The 16,357-nt window shown below is 47.4% G+C and overlaps 1 protein-coding gene across 2 annotated transcripts in view; it reads left to right on the top strand.

Moving 5' to 3' along the window:
• The first annotated feature begins 6,360 nt into the window (after nucleotides 1-6,360).
• Nucleotides 6,361-16,357, top strand: part of LOC117675994 (uncharacterized) — a 43,056-nt gene continuing 33,059 nt past the window's right edge. For both annotated transcript variants that reach the window (XM_034435100.3, XM_034435099.3), the window contains exon 1: nucleotides 6,361-6,852. In XM_034435100.3, coding sequence (XP_034290991.2) covers nucleotides 6,780-6,852 — 73 coding nt within the window. In that variant the 5' untranslated portion in view covers nucleotides 6,361-6,779. The remainder of the gene's footprint in view (nucleotides 6,853-16,357) is intronic.

The following is a 16,357-nucleotide window of genomic DNA, read 5'->3' as shown; positions in this document are numbered from 1 at the left end:
AGCGGACCTCAAACCTAAATGGAAGCTGGCCGCAGCTCCCTACAAGGCACCAAATCTCTTTGGAGCAGCCCTAGTCGAAGACAAGGACAAGAGGAAGATATTGCCATCATCTTACCGCCGCCACAAGCGGAGGTACTCTCCATATCCAGTCCAACAGCCCTTTCGGTCTGGCTCAGGGCCCAGGGGGTCCTTCTCGCAATCCTTCAATTACCTGAGAGGCGACAGATCACAGGACAGACAACAGTCCCGGGATCGGGGCAGAAATCAGCAATCCAGGAGACCCGGGGGGCAGGCTTCAAACCCGCCAGGAGGGGCAAGTGACTCCAAGACCGAGGGGCCCATAGGGGGAAGACTGCTCCTCTTCCACCAGCAATGGACCCGGTCGACATCGGACTCGTGGGGTAAGGCGCACCATCTCATTTGGACTATCAATAGAATTTGCAGGTCCGCCGCCTCAGCGCTTCGTGTGGTGCCCTGTCCCACAGTCCTCCGAACTGCAGGCCTTAATGTTACAAGAACTGACCCACCTTCTGGAGGCCAGAGCCATAGAAACAGTACCACAGGCCCATCAGGGCTCCGGGTTCTATTCAAGCCTATTCCTCGTCCCCAAGAACTCGGGGGGATAGAGGGCCATCCTGAACCTAAAAAAGCTGAACCTGTCTGTGCGATACCATAAGTTCAAAGTGCACTCGCTTCAATCAATTCTAATGGGGGTGAGACGGGGGGATCTCCTCCAGTCAGTCGATCTTCGGGAAGCCTACCTCCACTTTCCCATTCACCCAGACTACAGACAGTTCCTGCAGTTCGAATACGCCGGTCAGCACTTTCAGTACCGGGCAATGCCTTTTGGACTATCGTCGGCACCCCGCACCTTCACCAAACTGGTGGCGGTGGTGGCAGCCAATCTTCGAGCCATACCGGTCCGAGTCCTCTGCTACTTAGACGACATCTTAATACTCTCGTCAACTCACGACCAGGCAGTCAGGGACCTACACCTAGTCCTTGAAACGTTTCAAAACCACGGGTTCACAATCAACCTCGAGAAAAGTCACCTTCAACCCTCCACTCGGATCCTCCACCTAGGGGCAGTGATGTGGAAACCAGAGGTCAGGTCTTCCTATTGCCAGACAGAGTCCAGAGTCTCCAGCAACTGGCCCTCCGAATCCTGACAGGGAAGAAGGTCACCCTCCTCCAACTATCATGCCTTCTGGGGAAAATGGTCTCCTGCTTCGGCATCGTTCCGTGGGCACACAAACACTCGAGGGCCCTCCAATGGTTCCTGCTCCCCTTTCAACGCTCGGGGAGGGCCAACTCGAAACACAAAGTTCTCCTCACCCCCAAGGTGAGACTCTCCCTCAGATGGTGGACATCCAGCGCACTCCTCAAGGGCTCAGAGTTCCTAGACCCGGACAGACTGATCCTCACCACGGATGCAAGTCTTCAGGGGTGGGGAGCACACCTGCACAACGGGGTGGCACAGGGCCAGTGGTCCAGGTGCGAGCAATGCAACAGCATCAACCTGCTGGAACTCCGGGCGATCAGATTAGCCCTGCGCCACTTCCAGACCACGGTTCAGGGCCGGTACGTACTGGTCCTGACGGACAACATCTTGGCCAAAGCGCACATGAACAGAAAGGGAGGCATGAGATCTCGCACCCTGATGCTAGAATCAGAGGCCCTATTCGAGTGGGCGGAGAAACATCTGCTCTCGATCAAGGCAGACCACATTTCAGGGTCAGCCAACGCAAGAATAGACTGGCTCAGTCGAACAACGATAGATCAGGCGGAATGGCAACTCCACCCCCGCCTTTTCAACAAGCTCACCTCCAGGTCCGGGAGACCAGTGGTGGACCTGTTTGCGTCTCCAACCAACGCCCAGCTCCCCCGATTTGTGTCACGCTACCTGACGCCACAGGCAGAGGACCACGACGCCCTTCACTGCAAGTGGCCAGCAGGCCTTCTGTATGCATTTCCGCCAATTCCTTTGATCCCATGCCTGGTTCGGAAGTTGCTGGCAGAGAAGGCCGATCTACTCCTGGTGGCCCCAAATTGGCCTCGAAGGCCGTGGTTCACCGACCTGGTGGCCCTGTCAGTGGAGCAACTGTGGGTGATCCCGCCACATCAGGTGGTACTGTGCCAGGGCGAGGTCAATCACCCAGAACCTCAGTGGCTCCAATTAGCCGTCTGGCATTTGAGCGGGTCATCCTGAAGAAGGACAACTTACCCGATAGCGTCGTCAGCACTATTCAGGCGGCCAGACGTCCGTCAACAACTCATATTTACGAGGCATCCTGGAAGGCCTTCTGCAGCTGGAGTGCGGGTCACCATGTGGATCTCACCACGGCAACGATTCAAGACATTTTACTGTTCCTACAGGCCGGGTTAGACAAGGGGCTAGCCCCAGCTACCCTAAGGCGTCAGACCGCAGCCTTATCAACGGTCATCTCCTGTGCACCATACCAGACTATCACATAATCCGCGTATCAGAGGGTTCCTTCACGGAGCTACAAACTTACACCCACCGGCAGTGCACCGTTACCCAACCTGGGACCTATCCCTAGTTCTACGGGCCCTGACAGGCCCTCCCTTCGAACCACTGGATTCGGCCACCCTCAAACACTTGACCATCAAGGTGACCTTCCTCCTAGCAATCACCTCAGCAAGGTGAGTCTCAGAATTAGCGGCTCTTTCCATTCGTAAGGACCTCTGCATTTTCAGAGAGTCCGCGGTGGTTCTCCGTCTGGACCCAACCTTCATCCCAAAAGTGAACTCCTGGTTCCACCGGGCACAGGAACTTATCCTGCCGGACTTCTGCCCGCCGCTAAAAGACCACAGGGAGAAACATTGGCACACCCTAGATGTCCGTCGGGCGATCTGGACTTACATACACAGAACAGCCTCCTTCCGTCACACACTAGCGCTCCTAGTCTCGTTCAACCCGGCTTCCATGGGCCAGAAGATCTCGGCCCCCACGGTCAGCAGATGGATCAGGGCCTGCATTGCTTTAGCTTACGACTTGAACTCCCAGCCGCTACCGGGCAACATTCTCCCCCACTCAACTAGAAGCGCGGCCACATCTGCAGCCTGGGCTACACAGGCTTCAGTAGCTGATATTTGCAGAGCAGTGACCTGGTCCTCGTTGTCGCCCTTCATTCGGCACTACAAGATAGACGCTTATAATTCAGCCGAGGCGGCATTTGGCCGCCGGGTACTCCAGCGGGTTGTGGCTAGAGAGGACTCTGTGGGCAGTCAGCCCCCCGCCCAGGGGATTTAAGCTTGGGTATATCCCATTCATGGATAGTGGGAGCAGCGCACAGGAAAATGGACGTTGTCTTACCTGAACGTCCCTTTTCTGGGCGCTGCGTACACTATCCATCCCCGCCCGTATCTATGGGCTTCCTGCCTGGCTGTGGTTTTTCCGTTAAATAGTTTGACCATGTTGAATCTGTTTCGTTAATAAAGTTATGGTTGTTGCTACACCCTTGTTTGTCGATGGTTTTTTCGCCACACCTTCGCTCAGACTGGGGTATCATGGGATTGGGGGTGTGGCTGGGCAGCGGGGAAAGGGGAAGTCCCTTGTGTTTTTGTTTTTTTTCTTAAAATAACACTCAGTTGTTTGCCAAAGGCTGAAGCATTAACCCATTCATGGATAGTGTACGCAGCGCCCAGAAAAGGGACATTCAGGTAAGACAACGTCCATTCTTATTACTCCATGGGATGTGCAAGACTAATCAACCATGAAATAAACCTGGCTTGTAGTCCTTCAGCTCTGGAACCAGCATGAGGAAAGACTGGAGCTGCAAGCATAACATCTGGAAGATGACGCTGCCTGAGGTGTCTTGTTTCACTTGCAGAAGATCAACACCATTTTCATGCTTGCCGCAGCGCTGAACCTGGTTCTCCCACATTTAGCCTGATACTCTCACAAGTTCTTCCCACAACCACCAGCCTTCCTATGAAATTCCCATGATGCACAGCCAACACGGGAGCGGTTGGCCAGCTAGAGATCCAAGGAAAGCTAGTGAACCAGGAGGTGGAAGAACATCTAGATTCAGTCCCAGCTAGAAACCTAAACCTGGTCTCCACCATTAAGTTTTTTTAGTACATAGACATGGTATGGTACCTGTAATGTTACTGATTTCTTGACTAGAAATTTCTTCCATGGTAGAATGTGAATATTGTGTGTGGAATTAATTGGCCAGGCCAATGTAACATCCAACATAAGTTCATTTGCAGGTCAGTTGATCATGCAATGATCGGCCTGAGTGAATCAGGATTTTCTTGCAGCATCTCCTACTATGTCTCAGCTTTCCAGCAGATTCTGAAGCGGAGGCCCTGGGGCTTCACTCGGGTTCCTTGTGCCCCAAGCCAAGCGTAGGGCACCCCCATGGTCCCCCAAATCTCAGTGCAGCTTCCCTCCTGAATTTCAAGCCAGGAACTGGGTTTGGCAAACTGCTGCCTGCTTTGGTTTGATAAGGTTTGGCCTCTTCAAATATAGGTACTCCTTTACTGACAATCACAATTGAGCCCCAAATTTCTGCTGCTAAGTTCTTGCCACAGTGGTTAAATGAATCATTGTAGTTGTTAAATGAGTAACATAGTTGGCTTCCCCATTGACTTTGCTTGTCAAAAGGAGATCGTGTCGTCCCAGGACAGTGCCACTGTCGTAAGTGCATGCCAGTTGCCAAGCATCTGAATTTTAATCACATGGCCATGGGGATGCTGCAACAGTCACTTTTTTCAGTGCTGTTGTAACTGAATGGTGGCTAAATGAATAGTTGTAAGTCAAGAACTACCTGTAAAGCATTTACATCTGATGTAAGATCAGGTAGTTTTAGAATAAAAAAAATGGTTCAAGTTTGCCTTAAATCGATTTCTAACCTCTGCCCATCCAGTTTTCTTTTAGACAACCATTTGTCTGAAATAGTGTAAGGTGGTCTGCTTGAGAAGGAGGTTGGACTAGAAGACCTCCAAGGTCCCTTCCAACTCGGTTATTCTGCAATAAAATGGAAATTGATTGAATTTTGACTTCACTTACATCCCTGCAATCGCCTAGTGGTCTCCCATCCTAGCCCTACTGTATTGAAATCCTGGCCTTTTTCCCTGAGCATCCAAGGTTGACTAGCAGCAGCCTGGAGGTTTGGAGTGGAGCCTCTTCCCAATCTCACCACCACCACCACCACCACGTTGAAACATACCCCAAACTCATCCTACAAACGGAAATCTGGACACTACAAGGATGAGGTTTCAGCACTTGCAGCCTCTCAATCTCCTTTCTTCCCGCAGGCAAAGATGCCATCTAAGGTCAGGACGGTGCACCCAAATTCCCGCAAAGCCCCGTTAGGCAAGATCAGCCGAGAGGCTGCCCGGTCGCTCCGAATCCACGAGCCCAGTCCAAGAAAGGAGTTTGCACTTGGGAAGGCCAGTCCCGGGTTAATGGAATAACCCAAGTTGGAAGGGACCTTGAGGGTCTTCTAGTCCAACCCCCTTCCCGAGCAGGAGATCCTATAGGTCAGTGGTTCTCAACCTGTGGGTCGGGACCCCTCTGGGGGTCGAACAACCCTTTCACAGGGGTCACCTAAGACCATCGGAAAACACATATTTTCAATGGTTTTAGGAATAATTTTATGGTTGGGGGTCACCACAACATGAACTATTAAAGGGTCGCGGCATTGGGAAGGTTGAGACCCACTGCTATAGGTGGTACCATTCTGGCCAAATAGTGGTCCAGTCTCTTGGTGGTCCAGTCTCTTGCCCTGAGTCCTTCGGGAGTAGGGCGGTATATAAATCAAAGAAACTAAACTAAGTGGCTTGATCCCACTGTTTTGGTTTAAATTTAATTGATTTTAATTGGGTTGTTTTAAATTTTTTTTTTTAAATTTGATTTATATGCCGCCCTTCTCCGGAGATTCAGGGCGGCTTACAATGTGCTCAGCAATAGCCTTCATCCTTTTTTTGTATATTTTATACAAAGTCAGCTTATTGCCCCCACAAACTGGGTCCTCAATTTACCTACCTTAGAAAGGATGGAAGGCTGAGTCAACCTTGAGCCTGGTGAGATTCGAACCCTGCAGTAATTGCAGGCAGCTGGTCTTAATAACCAGCTTAATAACAGGGTGCCTTAAACCCCTGTACTACCAAGGCTGTTAAAAAATTGCGGCCCAAAATATTTAATTATTTTTAAACTGTTTTTAAATTTCGTATGTTCCGTTTTATTCTGGCTGTTCACCGCCCTGAGTCCTGTTGGAGAAGGGCGGTATACAAATTAAAACAAATAAACAAACAAATAACTGAACTAAACTAAACTTGTTAAAAGCTGCCCCTTCCGGAGGCCGGCCGTTCCACTGGCGAACGGGGTCTGTCGGGAGGTTTTTCCTTCGTCCTAGGTCGCAGCCCCCCCCCCCCCCCTTGCAGACCACCACCCCGGAGCCTATCGCGCGCGCCCCAAGCGGCGGCTCTGCCCAGTCCCGGGCAACTGGCCGGTCGGGCGCGCGCTCGGGCTGGCCTGGGTCCGCGGGGCGCTAGGACCTGGCCGCCTCCCGCTGCAGGAGCCGCCGCCGCCGCCGCCTCCCTCTCCCGGCCTGGGCGCCGCCGGCTGCGGCTCCCCCGCCGGAGCTGGGCTCTTTCTGTGGGCGCCTCCGGGGAGAGCAGCCGCGAAGGGCGGCGGGGGCTGCAGGGGCGCTTTAGCCCGGCGGAGCGCTCCGTGCACGATGCAGCAGCCGCGGATGCGCTGAGCCCGGCCGGCTCTCCCGCTCCCGCGCGCCCCGGAGCCCCGCGCCATGGCCACCGACCTGGAGCCCGCGGCCGGCCGGCTGGAGGCGGAGGAGGACGAGGAGCAGTGGCTCTACGGAGGTGGGGGCGGCAGCGGGGCGTTGGGGGGGGAGGCCGCCGCGCTGGGGAGGGGGCGAGTCCCGGGCTGCCTCCCCCGCCGGGCGTTGCCGCGGACCGGGAGGCAGCCCGCCGGAGCATCCTTGGGGGTTGTTGGAGCGCTTTGCCGGCCTTGGAAGCCCCTGATCCTCGGGCTGGTTGGGGACGGTGGGATTGGCCGCCGCCCCCCTCCCCTCCCTCCCTCCCTCGGTGGGAGTCCGGAGGAAGAGCGGGCCGGGGGCTTCTCGGAGGAATGCGCGGGCCGGGGATGCTCCGCGCGAGGGGGGAACGAAGGCATCGCGGACCCGGTGAGACCCCCCCCAACACAACGGCAAGGTCAAAGCCTTTGAGCATCCCAGCAAGTGGGAGGGCTCCAGCCCCCCCCACCCCCAATACAGAAGATGGGATCTGCTGGCTTGAAAATATTTCAGTCTTTCCTTTAAGAGAATCAGAGAGTCGGAAGGGACCCTGGAGGTCTTCTAGCTCAACCCCCTGCTCAACCAAGAGACCTCTGTACCAGTGTTTCTCAACCTTGGTAGCTTGAAGATGGGTGGACTTCAACTCCCAGAATCCCCACCCATCTTCAAGCTACCAAGGTTGAGAAACACTGGTATAGAGGTGGCACCTATGCCAAGGCCACAAATTCCAGTGCACCTGTCTGGCAGGCCTGTTTTCCCTTCGCAACAGGATTCCTCCTGTAGCGATGATTCTTCGCTAGAGGATGTTTATCCAGAGGCGTTTGAATTTTCTGAAGATGAGGGGTTGAGGCCTGATAGGCCAGCGTTCACGGGACTTTTTCATCCCTCTGTTTTCAAGTCCTTACTTCATAAGGCCAAGGTAGCGACCAACATTGCGGTAGTTGAGATCCTCCTGGCCAACCTCAGGGCTCACTGCTCCCCATGAGGACTTGTTGATGATACCAAAGTAGGAGCAAGACTTTATCCCTTGCCCAAAACTTTTCTCTGAGGTCATTCAAAGCCCGTGTCTTCAACACGGCTCTATTCCAGACAAGTGTTTTCTTAGAGACCGCTGGCCACTTTCAGAAGAAACCGTTGATCGTTCACAGGGATTCACACTTGGGTTGGGTTTATGCAACAACTTGGACCTCAAAGTAGCCTACCACATTTTCATCCAGGCCGTTGTGGGATCTTGACCTCTTCTCTCATGTGAACCAAGACAAGTTTTACCTTAGGATGAGTCATTGCTTTAAAGCAGGGGTCTCCAAACTCGACAATTTGTGGCCTTCAACTCCCAGAATTCCCCAGCTAGTATGGCTTGCTGGGGATTTCTGGGAGTCAAATTCCAAAAGTCTCAACGTTGCCAAGTTTGGAGACCCTGACTTTAAAGTAAGGGAGTAGAAACTCACCTGAGCATTCCCCAACCTCTGGCAAGGTCCAATAGTCCAACCCAGATTAATCATATCATCTGTCAGTTGTAGATGAATGAAGAATAGGGTTTCCTGTCCCAGGGGGGTTATAGTATAATTTGATAGGAAAGTGAGCAGCAAGGAGAAGTCCACGAATGGAAGGAGAGCTTAACCTTTAAGGAGTGGTTGGAGAATCTACATTCAGGTGGGTTGACACCTCCCTAGAGTTAATCACAGCAAACAAGGGTGCTTAAGTGGAGACTTCAAAAAACTTTGGGGAGGTTATAAGGAGGGATTGGGTGAGCTGGCTTGCCATGGGGGACAGTTCTAGGAATAAGGGGAAGCACGGCCTAGTGGATGGCCCTTCAAAGGGAACAGAACTTCGGGTGAGGCAGCTGCATGACCCTGGTTGAGACATTCAGGCCCAACTGCTTGTCAAAATTGAAATGCCTGGTGGGAGGAAAAAAAGGAAGAGTCGTCTTCCAAGTAAGTAATTCAAACAAAACTTGAGGCATTACTAACTAGGGGATTCAAACGATTGAATTTGTGCTTGCCCAGAACGGGGTGATAGAGAGGACATGCCATGGGAACCTCCTGGAGGACTTCCAGGTGAAACCAAATTGTATACTCTCATAACTATGTTAAAAGAATGTTAGTTTTCGTTGTGATTTCTGAAATTCAGGGAGCTGGCAAGAATGAGTATTCTTCCGTGCTCTCATTGTATTAACAGCTAGGAGTGAATTGGTGGTTTTTCAATACAGTGGTTTAATGTTAAACTACGTTTCCCAACCTTGACAACTTTGAGACCTGTGGAATTTAGCCCCCAGCCAACCATTGTGGATTTTAAATCCCAGAAATCCCCAGGCAGCTGGCTGAGGAATTCTGGGAGTTGAAGTCCACAGGTCTTAAAGTTGTCAAGGTTGGGAAACCCAGCATTAAACCATGATTTTAAGTTAAGTGCATAAGCACAAGAAGAAGAAAAAACCCAACCCCATACTGAGCAAAGTTTTAGTTCTCTTCTCACAGGTATCAAAGAAATGGTTCCATTTTATTTCTCCTGGTTGTTTGCTCTTGGTTCAGTACAAACCCAAGTTTTGTGTTTTAAAATGTAACACTTGCCAATTATTAATCCAGCCATTTGCAAACCTTGTATTTAACCTTGTTAAAAAGTAGCTTGCATTTCTATCAGGCCAAGATTTTCTGCTTTATATAATAACATTCTGGGCATCAGAGATGGTTTTCCTATAGATTCTCTTTTTTTTCCCTGCTTTTAGAACTGAGCTTTAGCATCATGCCTCAATACAGTCAGAGACTTCATTTAGCCATCAAAGCTCAGCCATTCAGTACAAGTATAGGTAGTCCTTGACTTTCAAGCATCCATTTAGTGACCATTCAAAGTTACAACGGCACTGAAAAAGGTGATTTATGGCTGTTTTCACAAATACAATCATTGCAGCATCCCGGGGTCACATGATAAAAATTTGGTCATTTGGCAACTGGTTCCTATTTACGACGGTTGCAGGGTCTTTGGGTCGCGTGATCATCTTTTGTAACATTCTGACAAGCAAAGTGGGGGGGGGGGAAGCCAGATTCATTTAACAGCTGTGTGACTAACTTAAGAACTGCAGTGATTTCACTTAATGTGGCAAGAAAAGTCATAAAATGGGGTAAAATTCACTTGAAAACTGTTTTGCTTAGGAATGGATATTTTGGGCTCAATTGTGGTTGTAAGTCGAGGACAACCTGTAATTTGGTAGTTGGAATATTAAATTAAGAATGTGAAATGAAAAGGTAATCGTTGTTTGACTGCAAGGTGATTTTTATTCTTAGACTATTCTGTTTATTTGGCTTTATCAGTCCCACCAGATTTATTATAAGGATACGCAGCTTTACATTCTTGGTGGAAACATACAGGGATTCAAATGTTTCTGGGCCATTGTAGGCTTTGTAAAATTAGTGCAGCAAATTCCAATAGTAGCATGTTGGTGCTTTGGGTGTGAACCAACGGTTCAGAAGTAGCCTTGTGGATCCGTCTCTGCATATCTACTTGAGTTAGAGCTGCAGAGCTAAACAGACATGGATAAAATTGGGTCATGGAATCAAGTTATGCAGTATTGTAGGCTAAGGAACATGTGGCAGACACTTCTCCATTTTTCTGGGGGGGTTTTTTGTTTTGTTTTGTTTCTAAAAAGATACATGCAGTGGCCGTGTTTAATCAATAGGCAGATTATCTAAGACCATAGTGAACTTATTATTTATTTATTTATTTATTTATTTATTTATTTATTTATTTATTTATTTATTTATTGAATTTCTATACCGCCCTTCTCCCGAAGGACTCAGGGCGGTGAACAGAATAAGATTTCATATACATACATACATACATACATACATACATACATACATACATACATACATATATATTATAAACAGTAAATAATAAATTGAGTCAACTTAGTGTATCTGCTGGCATAGAATTTAGATGTTTATGCTAGCCCTGCTTGTTGAAACAGAAAGGTCTTCAGAGCACGTCGGAAAGTGCGAAGATCTGGGATTATTCGTATTCCAGGGGGTATTTTGTTCCAAAGAGTAGGTGCCCCCACAGAGAAGGCTCTCTCCCTTGGAACTACTAGATGACATTGTTTTAATGATGGTACTATGAGTAAGCCTACTCTGTGAGAGCGTATTGGTTGGTGGGAGGTTATCGGTTGCAGCAGGTGGTCTCGTAAGTACTCAGGTCCAAATGTGGGAGATCAGATTTCAGTTTCTTAAGGTTGGGAGTTAACAAGTATGCTTGTCTAATGTTTAAACTGCTTTAGTTCCCAGATGTTACTGTGATAAAGAATAATGGAATAGAATAACAGAGTTGGAAGGGACCTTGGAGGACTTATAATCCAACCCCCTGTGCAATACCAGTTCCTACAAAGGCTGTCCAATCTCTTCTTAAAAGCCTCCAAGTGATGGAGGGAAGCACCCACAACTTCTGGAAGCAATTTGTTCCACTGGTTAATTGTTCTCACTGTTAGGAAATTTCTCCTTAGTTCTAGGTTGCTTCTCTCCTTGGTTAGTTTCCATCCATTGCTTCTTGTTTTGCCTTCAGGTCCTTTGGAAAATAGGTTGACCCCCCCAACTTCTCTGTGGCAGCCCCTTAGATTGGAACATAGCTATCATGTCATCCCAGTCCTTTTCTCCCTTAAACTAGACATACCCAGTTCCTGCAGTCCATTCCTTGTATGTTTTAGCCTCTAGCTCCCTAATCATCTTTGTTGTTCTTCTCGGCATTCTTTTCTGGGGTCTCAACGTTTTTTTAATATTGTGGCAATGAGACCAATATTCCAAGTGTGATCATACGAAGCAGGGGTGAAATCCAGCAGGTTCTGACAGGTTCTGGAGAACCGGCAGCAGAAATTTTGAGTAGTTCAGAGAACCGGCAAATACCACTTCTGGCTAGCCCCAGAGGGGGGTGGGAATGGAGATTTTGCAATATCCTTCCCCCAGGAGTGGGGAGGGAATGGGGATTTTGCAGCATCCTTCCCCTGGAGTGGGGTGGGAATGGAGATTTTGCAGTATCCTTCCCCTGCCATGCCCACCAAGCCACGCCCACAGAACCGATAGTAAAAAAATTTGGATTTCACCACTGATACAAAGGCATAAAATAGTATTAACACTTCATGTGATCTTGATTCTGTCCCTCTGTTAATGCAGCCTAGAACTGTGTTGGCTTTTTTGGCTGCTGCAGCACACGGCTGGCTCATATTTAAGTGGTTGTCCACTAGGACTCCAAGATCCCTTTCACATTACTGGTATTGAGCCAGGGGAACAAGAATGAAATATGGCTGCTCTGTCCCTTTCAGGAAAAAAATGTCTTCATTACATTTTAAACTGCTAACTCTTATCTATGAATCAGGAGTCTCAGCAGACATAAAGTCTTCATCAGTCTATATTTTGGGTTTCCTGGCAGTCATCAAGAGTGACTTTTATGCTCTATTTTTTAGCAATGTTATTTCAGACTTTAAAACGGTTGGTGTGATGATACTCCCTAGTTAGCCAGGTGTTTCTAGACATATACCAACAAAAAGCTATCCAGTTTTGTTTCCTTAGGTAATGTAAACCATAATAGATCTCTTGGATGGTATCAAAAATAACATTCTGGGGACCTTTAGAACCTTACTTGGATAAATAGGATTTTTTTTTCTTTTTTAATGTGTTTAGGTTATTATAGTGACACAGTGTTGAAGCCTATTGGTTCCAGGTCTGTATTAAAAGAATGTTAAGAACTGAGTCATCAGACCATGTGTTACTCTTGAGAAGATGCAACCGAGTCTTTGGTTTTGCACATGTGCCATCAGGGCAGAGTTTCCTTTTTTATTTGAAGCAGAAGTGCTTTAAATAAACAAAGATAGATAATTGAACCCAGAATGAATTAATGGCACAATAAGAGCAAATCTCTCCAGTGAACTATTTAAACAGGCACAGCATTTAAGAAGGGAGAAACATGTTGTATAGAGGAAGTGAACTGTCATACATGCCATCACAATCAAGAGGTGATTTTTTTTATTTCATAGGCTGTTTGTCAGATCAGTACTAAGGAAAATGCCACTTCCTTGGCATCTGCTTGATTGGAACTCTTGCTGTTATCCCGGTATATTAAATGTGGATTTTATGCTGCTCTCTGATCTTGTTTTTTTTTTTTTTTTTAATTTGATTTATATGCCGCCCTTCTCCGGAGACTCAGGGCGGCTTACAATGCCCTAAGCAATAGCCTTCATTCTTTTGTATATTTTTACAAAGTCAGCTTATTGCCCCCACAAACTGGGTCCTCATTTAACCTACCTTAAAAAGGATGGAAGGCTGAGTCAACCTTGAGCCTGGCGAGATTCGAACCTGCAGAAATTGCAGGCAGCTGTGTTAATTACAGGGTGCATTAAACCACTGTACTACCAAGGCTCTTTTTTTGCCTGAAGACATTTCGTTACCCAACTAGGTAACATCATCAGTGCAAGAGAATGTAGGGTTTGCCCCCTGTTTATGTATAGTAGCTTGCCCTGCCAGGGTTAGTGGAGGTATGGTTTTGCTCCTTCCAAGTTCCTTGATTAGAGTATTGTTTTCTGCTTGATAGCTCAAGTGTTGGTCCCTGTTTAACTGGTTTATCTCTATGTGTCTATTGTGTCAGTCATCCATAGACACAGAGACACAATAAAATAAATGTGTTGGCCATTCATAGATACATAAGCACAATAAACATGTGGTAGCCAGCACATAGACAGAGGGGTCTAGGACAACTCGTTGTGGCTAACTTGCCACAGCCACCTTGTCGCAGGACAATTCAACACTGTATTAATAATTTCATTCGGTTCCGTCAAAATTAATTTAACTTTTGTTGAATTTGTCCTGCAGCGAGTTGGCCATGGCAAGTTGTCCCAGAGACAGAGATAAGCCACATTTACACAGCATTTAAAAGAGACAATTAAAAGAAGGTAACAAAAAGAAGAACTCAAAAAGAACAAAACACATCCTCTCCCGCAGCCAACACCTAGATAAGCAGGAATTAACACAGACAATCAACCCAGCAGAAAATAGTATCTTAATTAAGGAACTACCACAGGGAAACCTATCCCGCAGGGTAAGCTATTGTATATAAACAGGCAGCAAGCCCCACACTCGCTCACACTGATGATATTACCTAGCTGGGTAATGAAATGTCTGCAAGAAAACCACCAAGCTCAGAGAGCACCAAGGACTCCATAGTTCAATCCTGAGCTACAAATATTCTCTTCTAGTGGAAGTATGAGTTCTATTTTGCAAAAGTTTTAAAGAGTTTCTATTACACAGAGAGGGGGGGATTACTAGCCCTACATGAGTGAGGCATGCAGATCCATTTATAGAAACATAAATTATACAACCAGCCTGCTAATATCAAAATAGGCCACAGATCAAAATTCATGTGCATCCTTTTTGCCCAGGAAATGTGATGTAGGAAACACTTTGAATGTGGCTTCCTGCCTGATTTCTAAATAAAAGTAATTATGAATGAGCTGTCTGAGGTGTGACTCCTTACCAACCCTCAGAATCTGTGGAGTCCAGACCCAGGTCCTGAAGGATGATGGCTGCAGAAAACTTCCCTGACTGCCCATTTGGAAATCCTGCAGTTGGAAGATCCTCTATTCAGATTTCTGCTAGATGCAGGAATCCAAATTAAAGCATCCCCTACAGAAAGATGTCCAGTCTCTGTCGATCGCTTTGCTTGGTTGCTGCTTCTACTGCCAAATTGCTTTCCTCACTTATCCTCGGAATGTTTTTCTAATATTCAACTGGCATTTGCTTTCTTGCAAATTGAGAGCATTGTTTTGTCTCCTGATCTGGGATGATCTGGATGTTAGGAAATCCTGGAGGTTGTAAATACAAGAAAATATTTTGGCGAAAGCAGCAGCAAAACATTTCCATGTGGCTGCCAAGAAAACTCCATGGAAAAGTTCCTGAAGTCATCAGGGTTGGGTCAACTCAAAGGAGACTTCAAGAAGGATTGGTGCTTGGGTGTCACTGTAGTTAGAAGAAGAGAGACATAAGCTAGAAAGAGACAGAGTACAGGGACAGTCTAGGAAAGCAATTGCTCCTTCTCGCTCACTTTTTTGTCCGTATCTAGTGGTGAAATCCAAAAATGTTCCCTAGCAGTTCTGTGGGCGTGGATTGGTAGGCGTGGATTGGTGGTCATGTGAGTGGCTGGGCGTGGCTGGGTGGTCATGTGAGTGGCTGGGCACAGCCAACTCAATGTCACTCCCACCCGGTCACATGACACCCTCCCCCCAGCCACACCTACCCAGGTTTTGTGGCTCCTGGTATTTTCTGTATGAAATGGATCATGTGACTGGGTGGGCGTGGCCAACTTGATTGGTCTCACCCGTAGGAAATTTCTTAGTCCAACTAACAATAAAATAGTACAATAAAATAGCACTGTTCCAATATTTAGAATAGAATAGAATAACAGAGTTGGAAAGGACCTTGGAGGACTCCTAGTCCAACCCCCTGCTTAGGCAGGAAACCCTACACCACTTCAGACAAATGATTATCCAATCTCTTCTTAAAAACTTCCAGTGTTGGAGCATTTACAACTTCTGGAGGCAAATTGTTCCATTGATTAATTGTTCTGTCAGGAAATTTACAAAGATGAGAAACAATGGATGGAAACTAACCAAAGAGAGAAGCAACCTAGGACTAAGGAGAAATTTCCTAAGGGTGAAACCAATTAACCAATGGAATAGCTTGCCTTCAGAAGTTGTGGGTGCTCCATCACTAGAGGCTTTCAAAAAGAGTGAGGGAAGTACACCCCAAAAGGACAGTGCCAGTAATCACTAAAACAATGCAGAAAACTTAAAACAGCCATTCCCTTTTTTAAAAAAAGTCAACCCCAAAGCAAACTCAACAACAGCCAAGAGGGAAACTAAGAGCAGCTGCTCAGGCTAATTGAAAGCCCAAAAGCCATTAACCCTTCCAACTCTATTATTCTATGTTCTCTATGTTCTAAATTGGGTGCTTCACAGCAGAAGCAATACAGCTGGCTGGACCCACACATGCATTAAATTCACGGCCTGTACGACCAAACTGCATCATTGTCCCCTCCTCTATCTTTTCCCCCAGGAAGAAACAAGAAGTAGCCAACACTGCAGCAGTTATAAAAGGTTTTGGGAAACTCCAGGGAGTATCAGCTGATCACAGAACTGTTACTTAATACTCTTTATAATGAAAATGTTTGTAATCTTGTCCTTCCAGAAGGGAAGTGGTTAATCCCATCGCTAGAGGGGTGATTGATGGGTTTCCCTGCCCTAATCCTGACAGTTTCTGTTGTTTATTGACTTGATTCAGCGTGTATTGGCTGCATTTCAGCTGCAACTGTTAAGTGGAGCTATTAATTGAAGGAGAGAGGAAAAAAAAAACACCTCTCTTGCACTTTATTTTTAACTGGTTCTCCGAATGCCTAAGCAATTTACTAACGGTTCGGACGAACAGGTGAGAACCAGCTGAATTTCACCTATGTCGATATCCCGCCAGCCTTCCATATTCCATCGTAATTGGTCAATAGGAACACCTCATAAGACTACAGTGAGTTCTTTTTTTACAAATATTGAA

The sequence above is a fragment of the Pantherophis guttatus genome, chromosome 12 (genome assembly GCF_059756535.1).
Source record: "Pantherophis guttatus breed Tessera chromosome 12, ASM5975653v1, whole genome shotgun sequence".
In the NCBI taxonomy this organism is placed as follows: Eukaryota; Metazoa; Chordata; class Lepidosauria; order Squamata; family Colubridae; genus Pantherophis; species Pantherophis guttatus.
The sequence above is the reverse complement of the archived record's forward strand: the minus strand, read 5'-3'. Positions and strand labels throughout refer to the sequence as shown.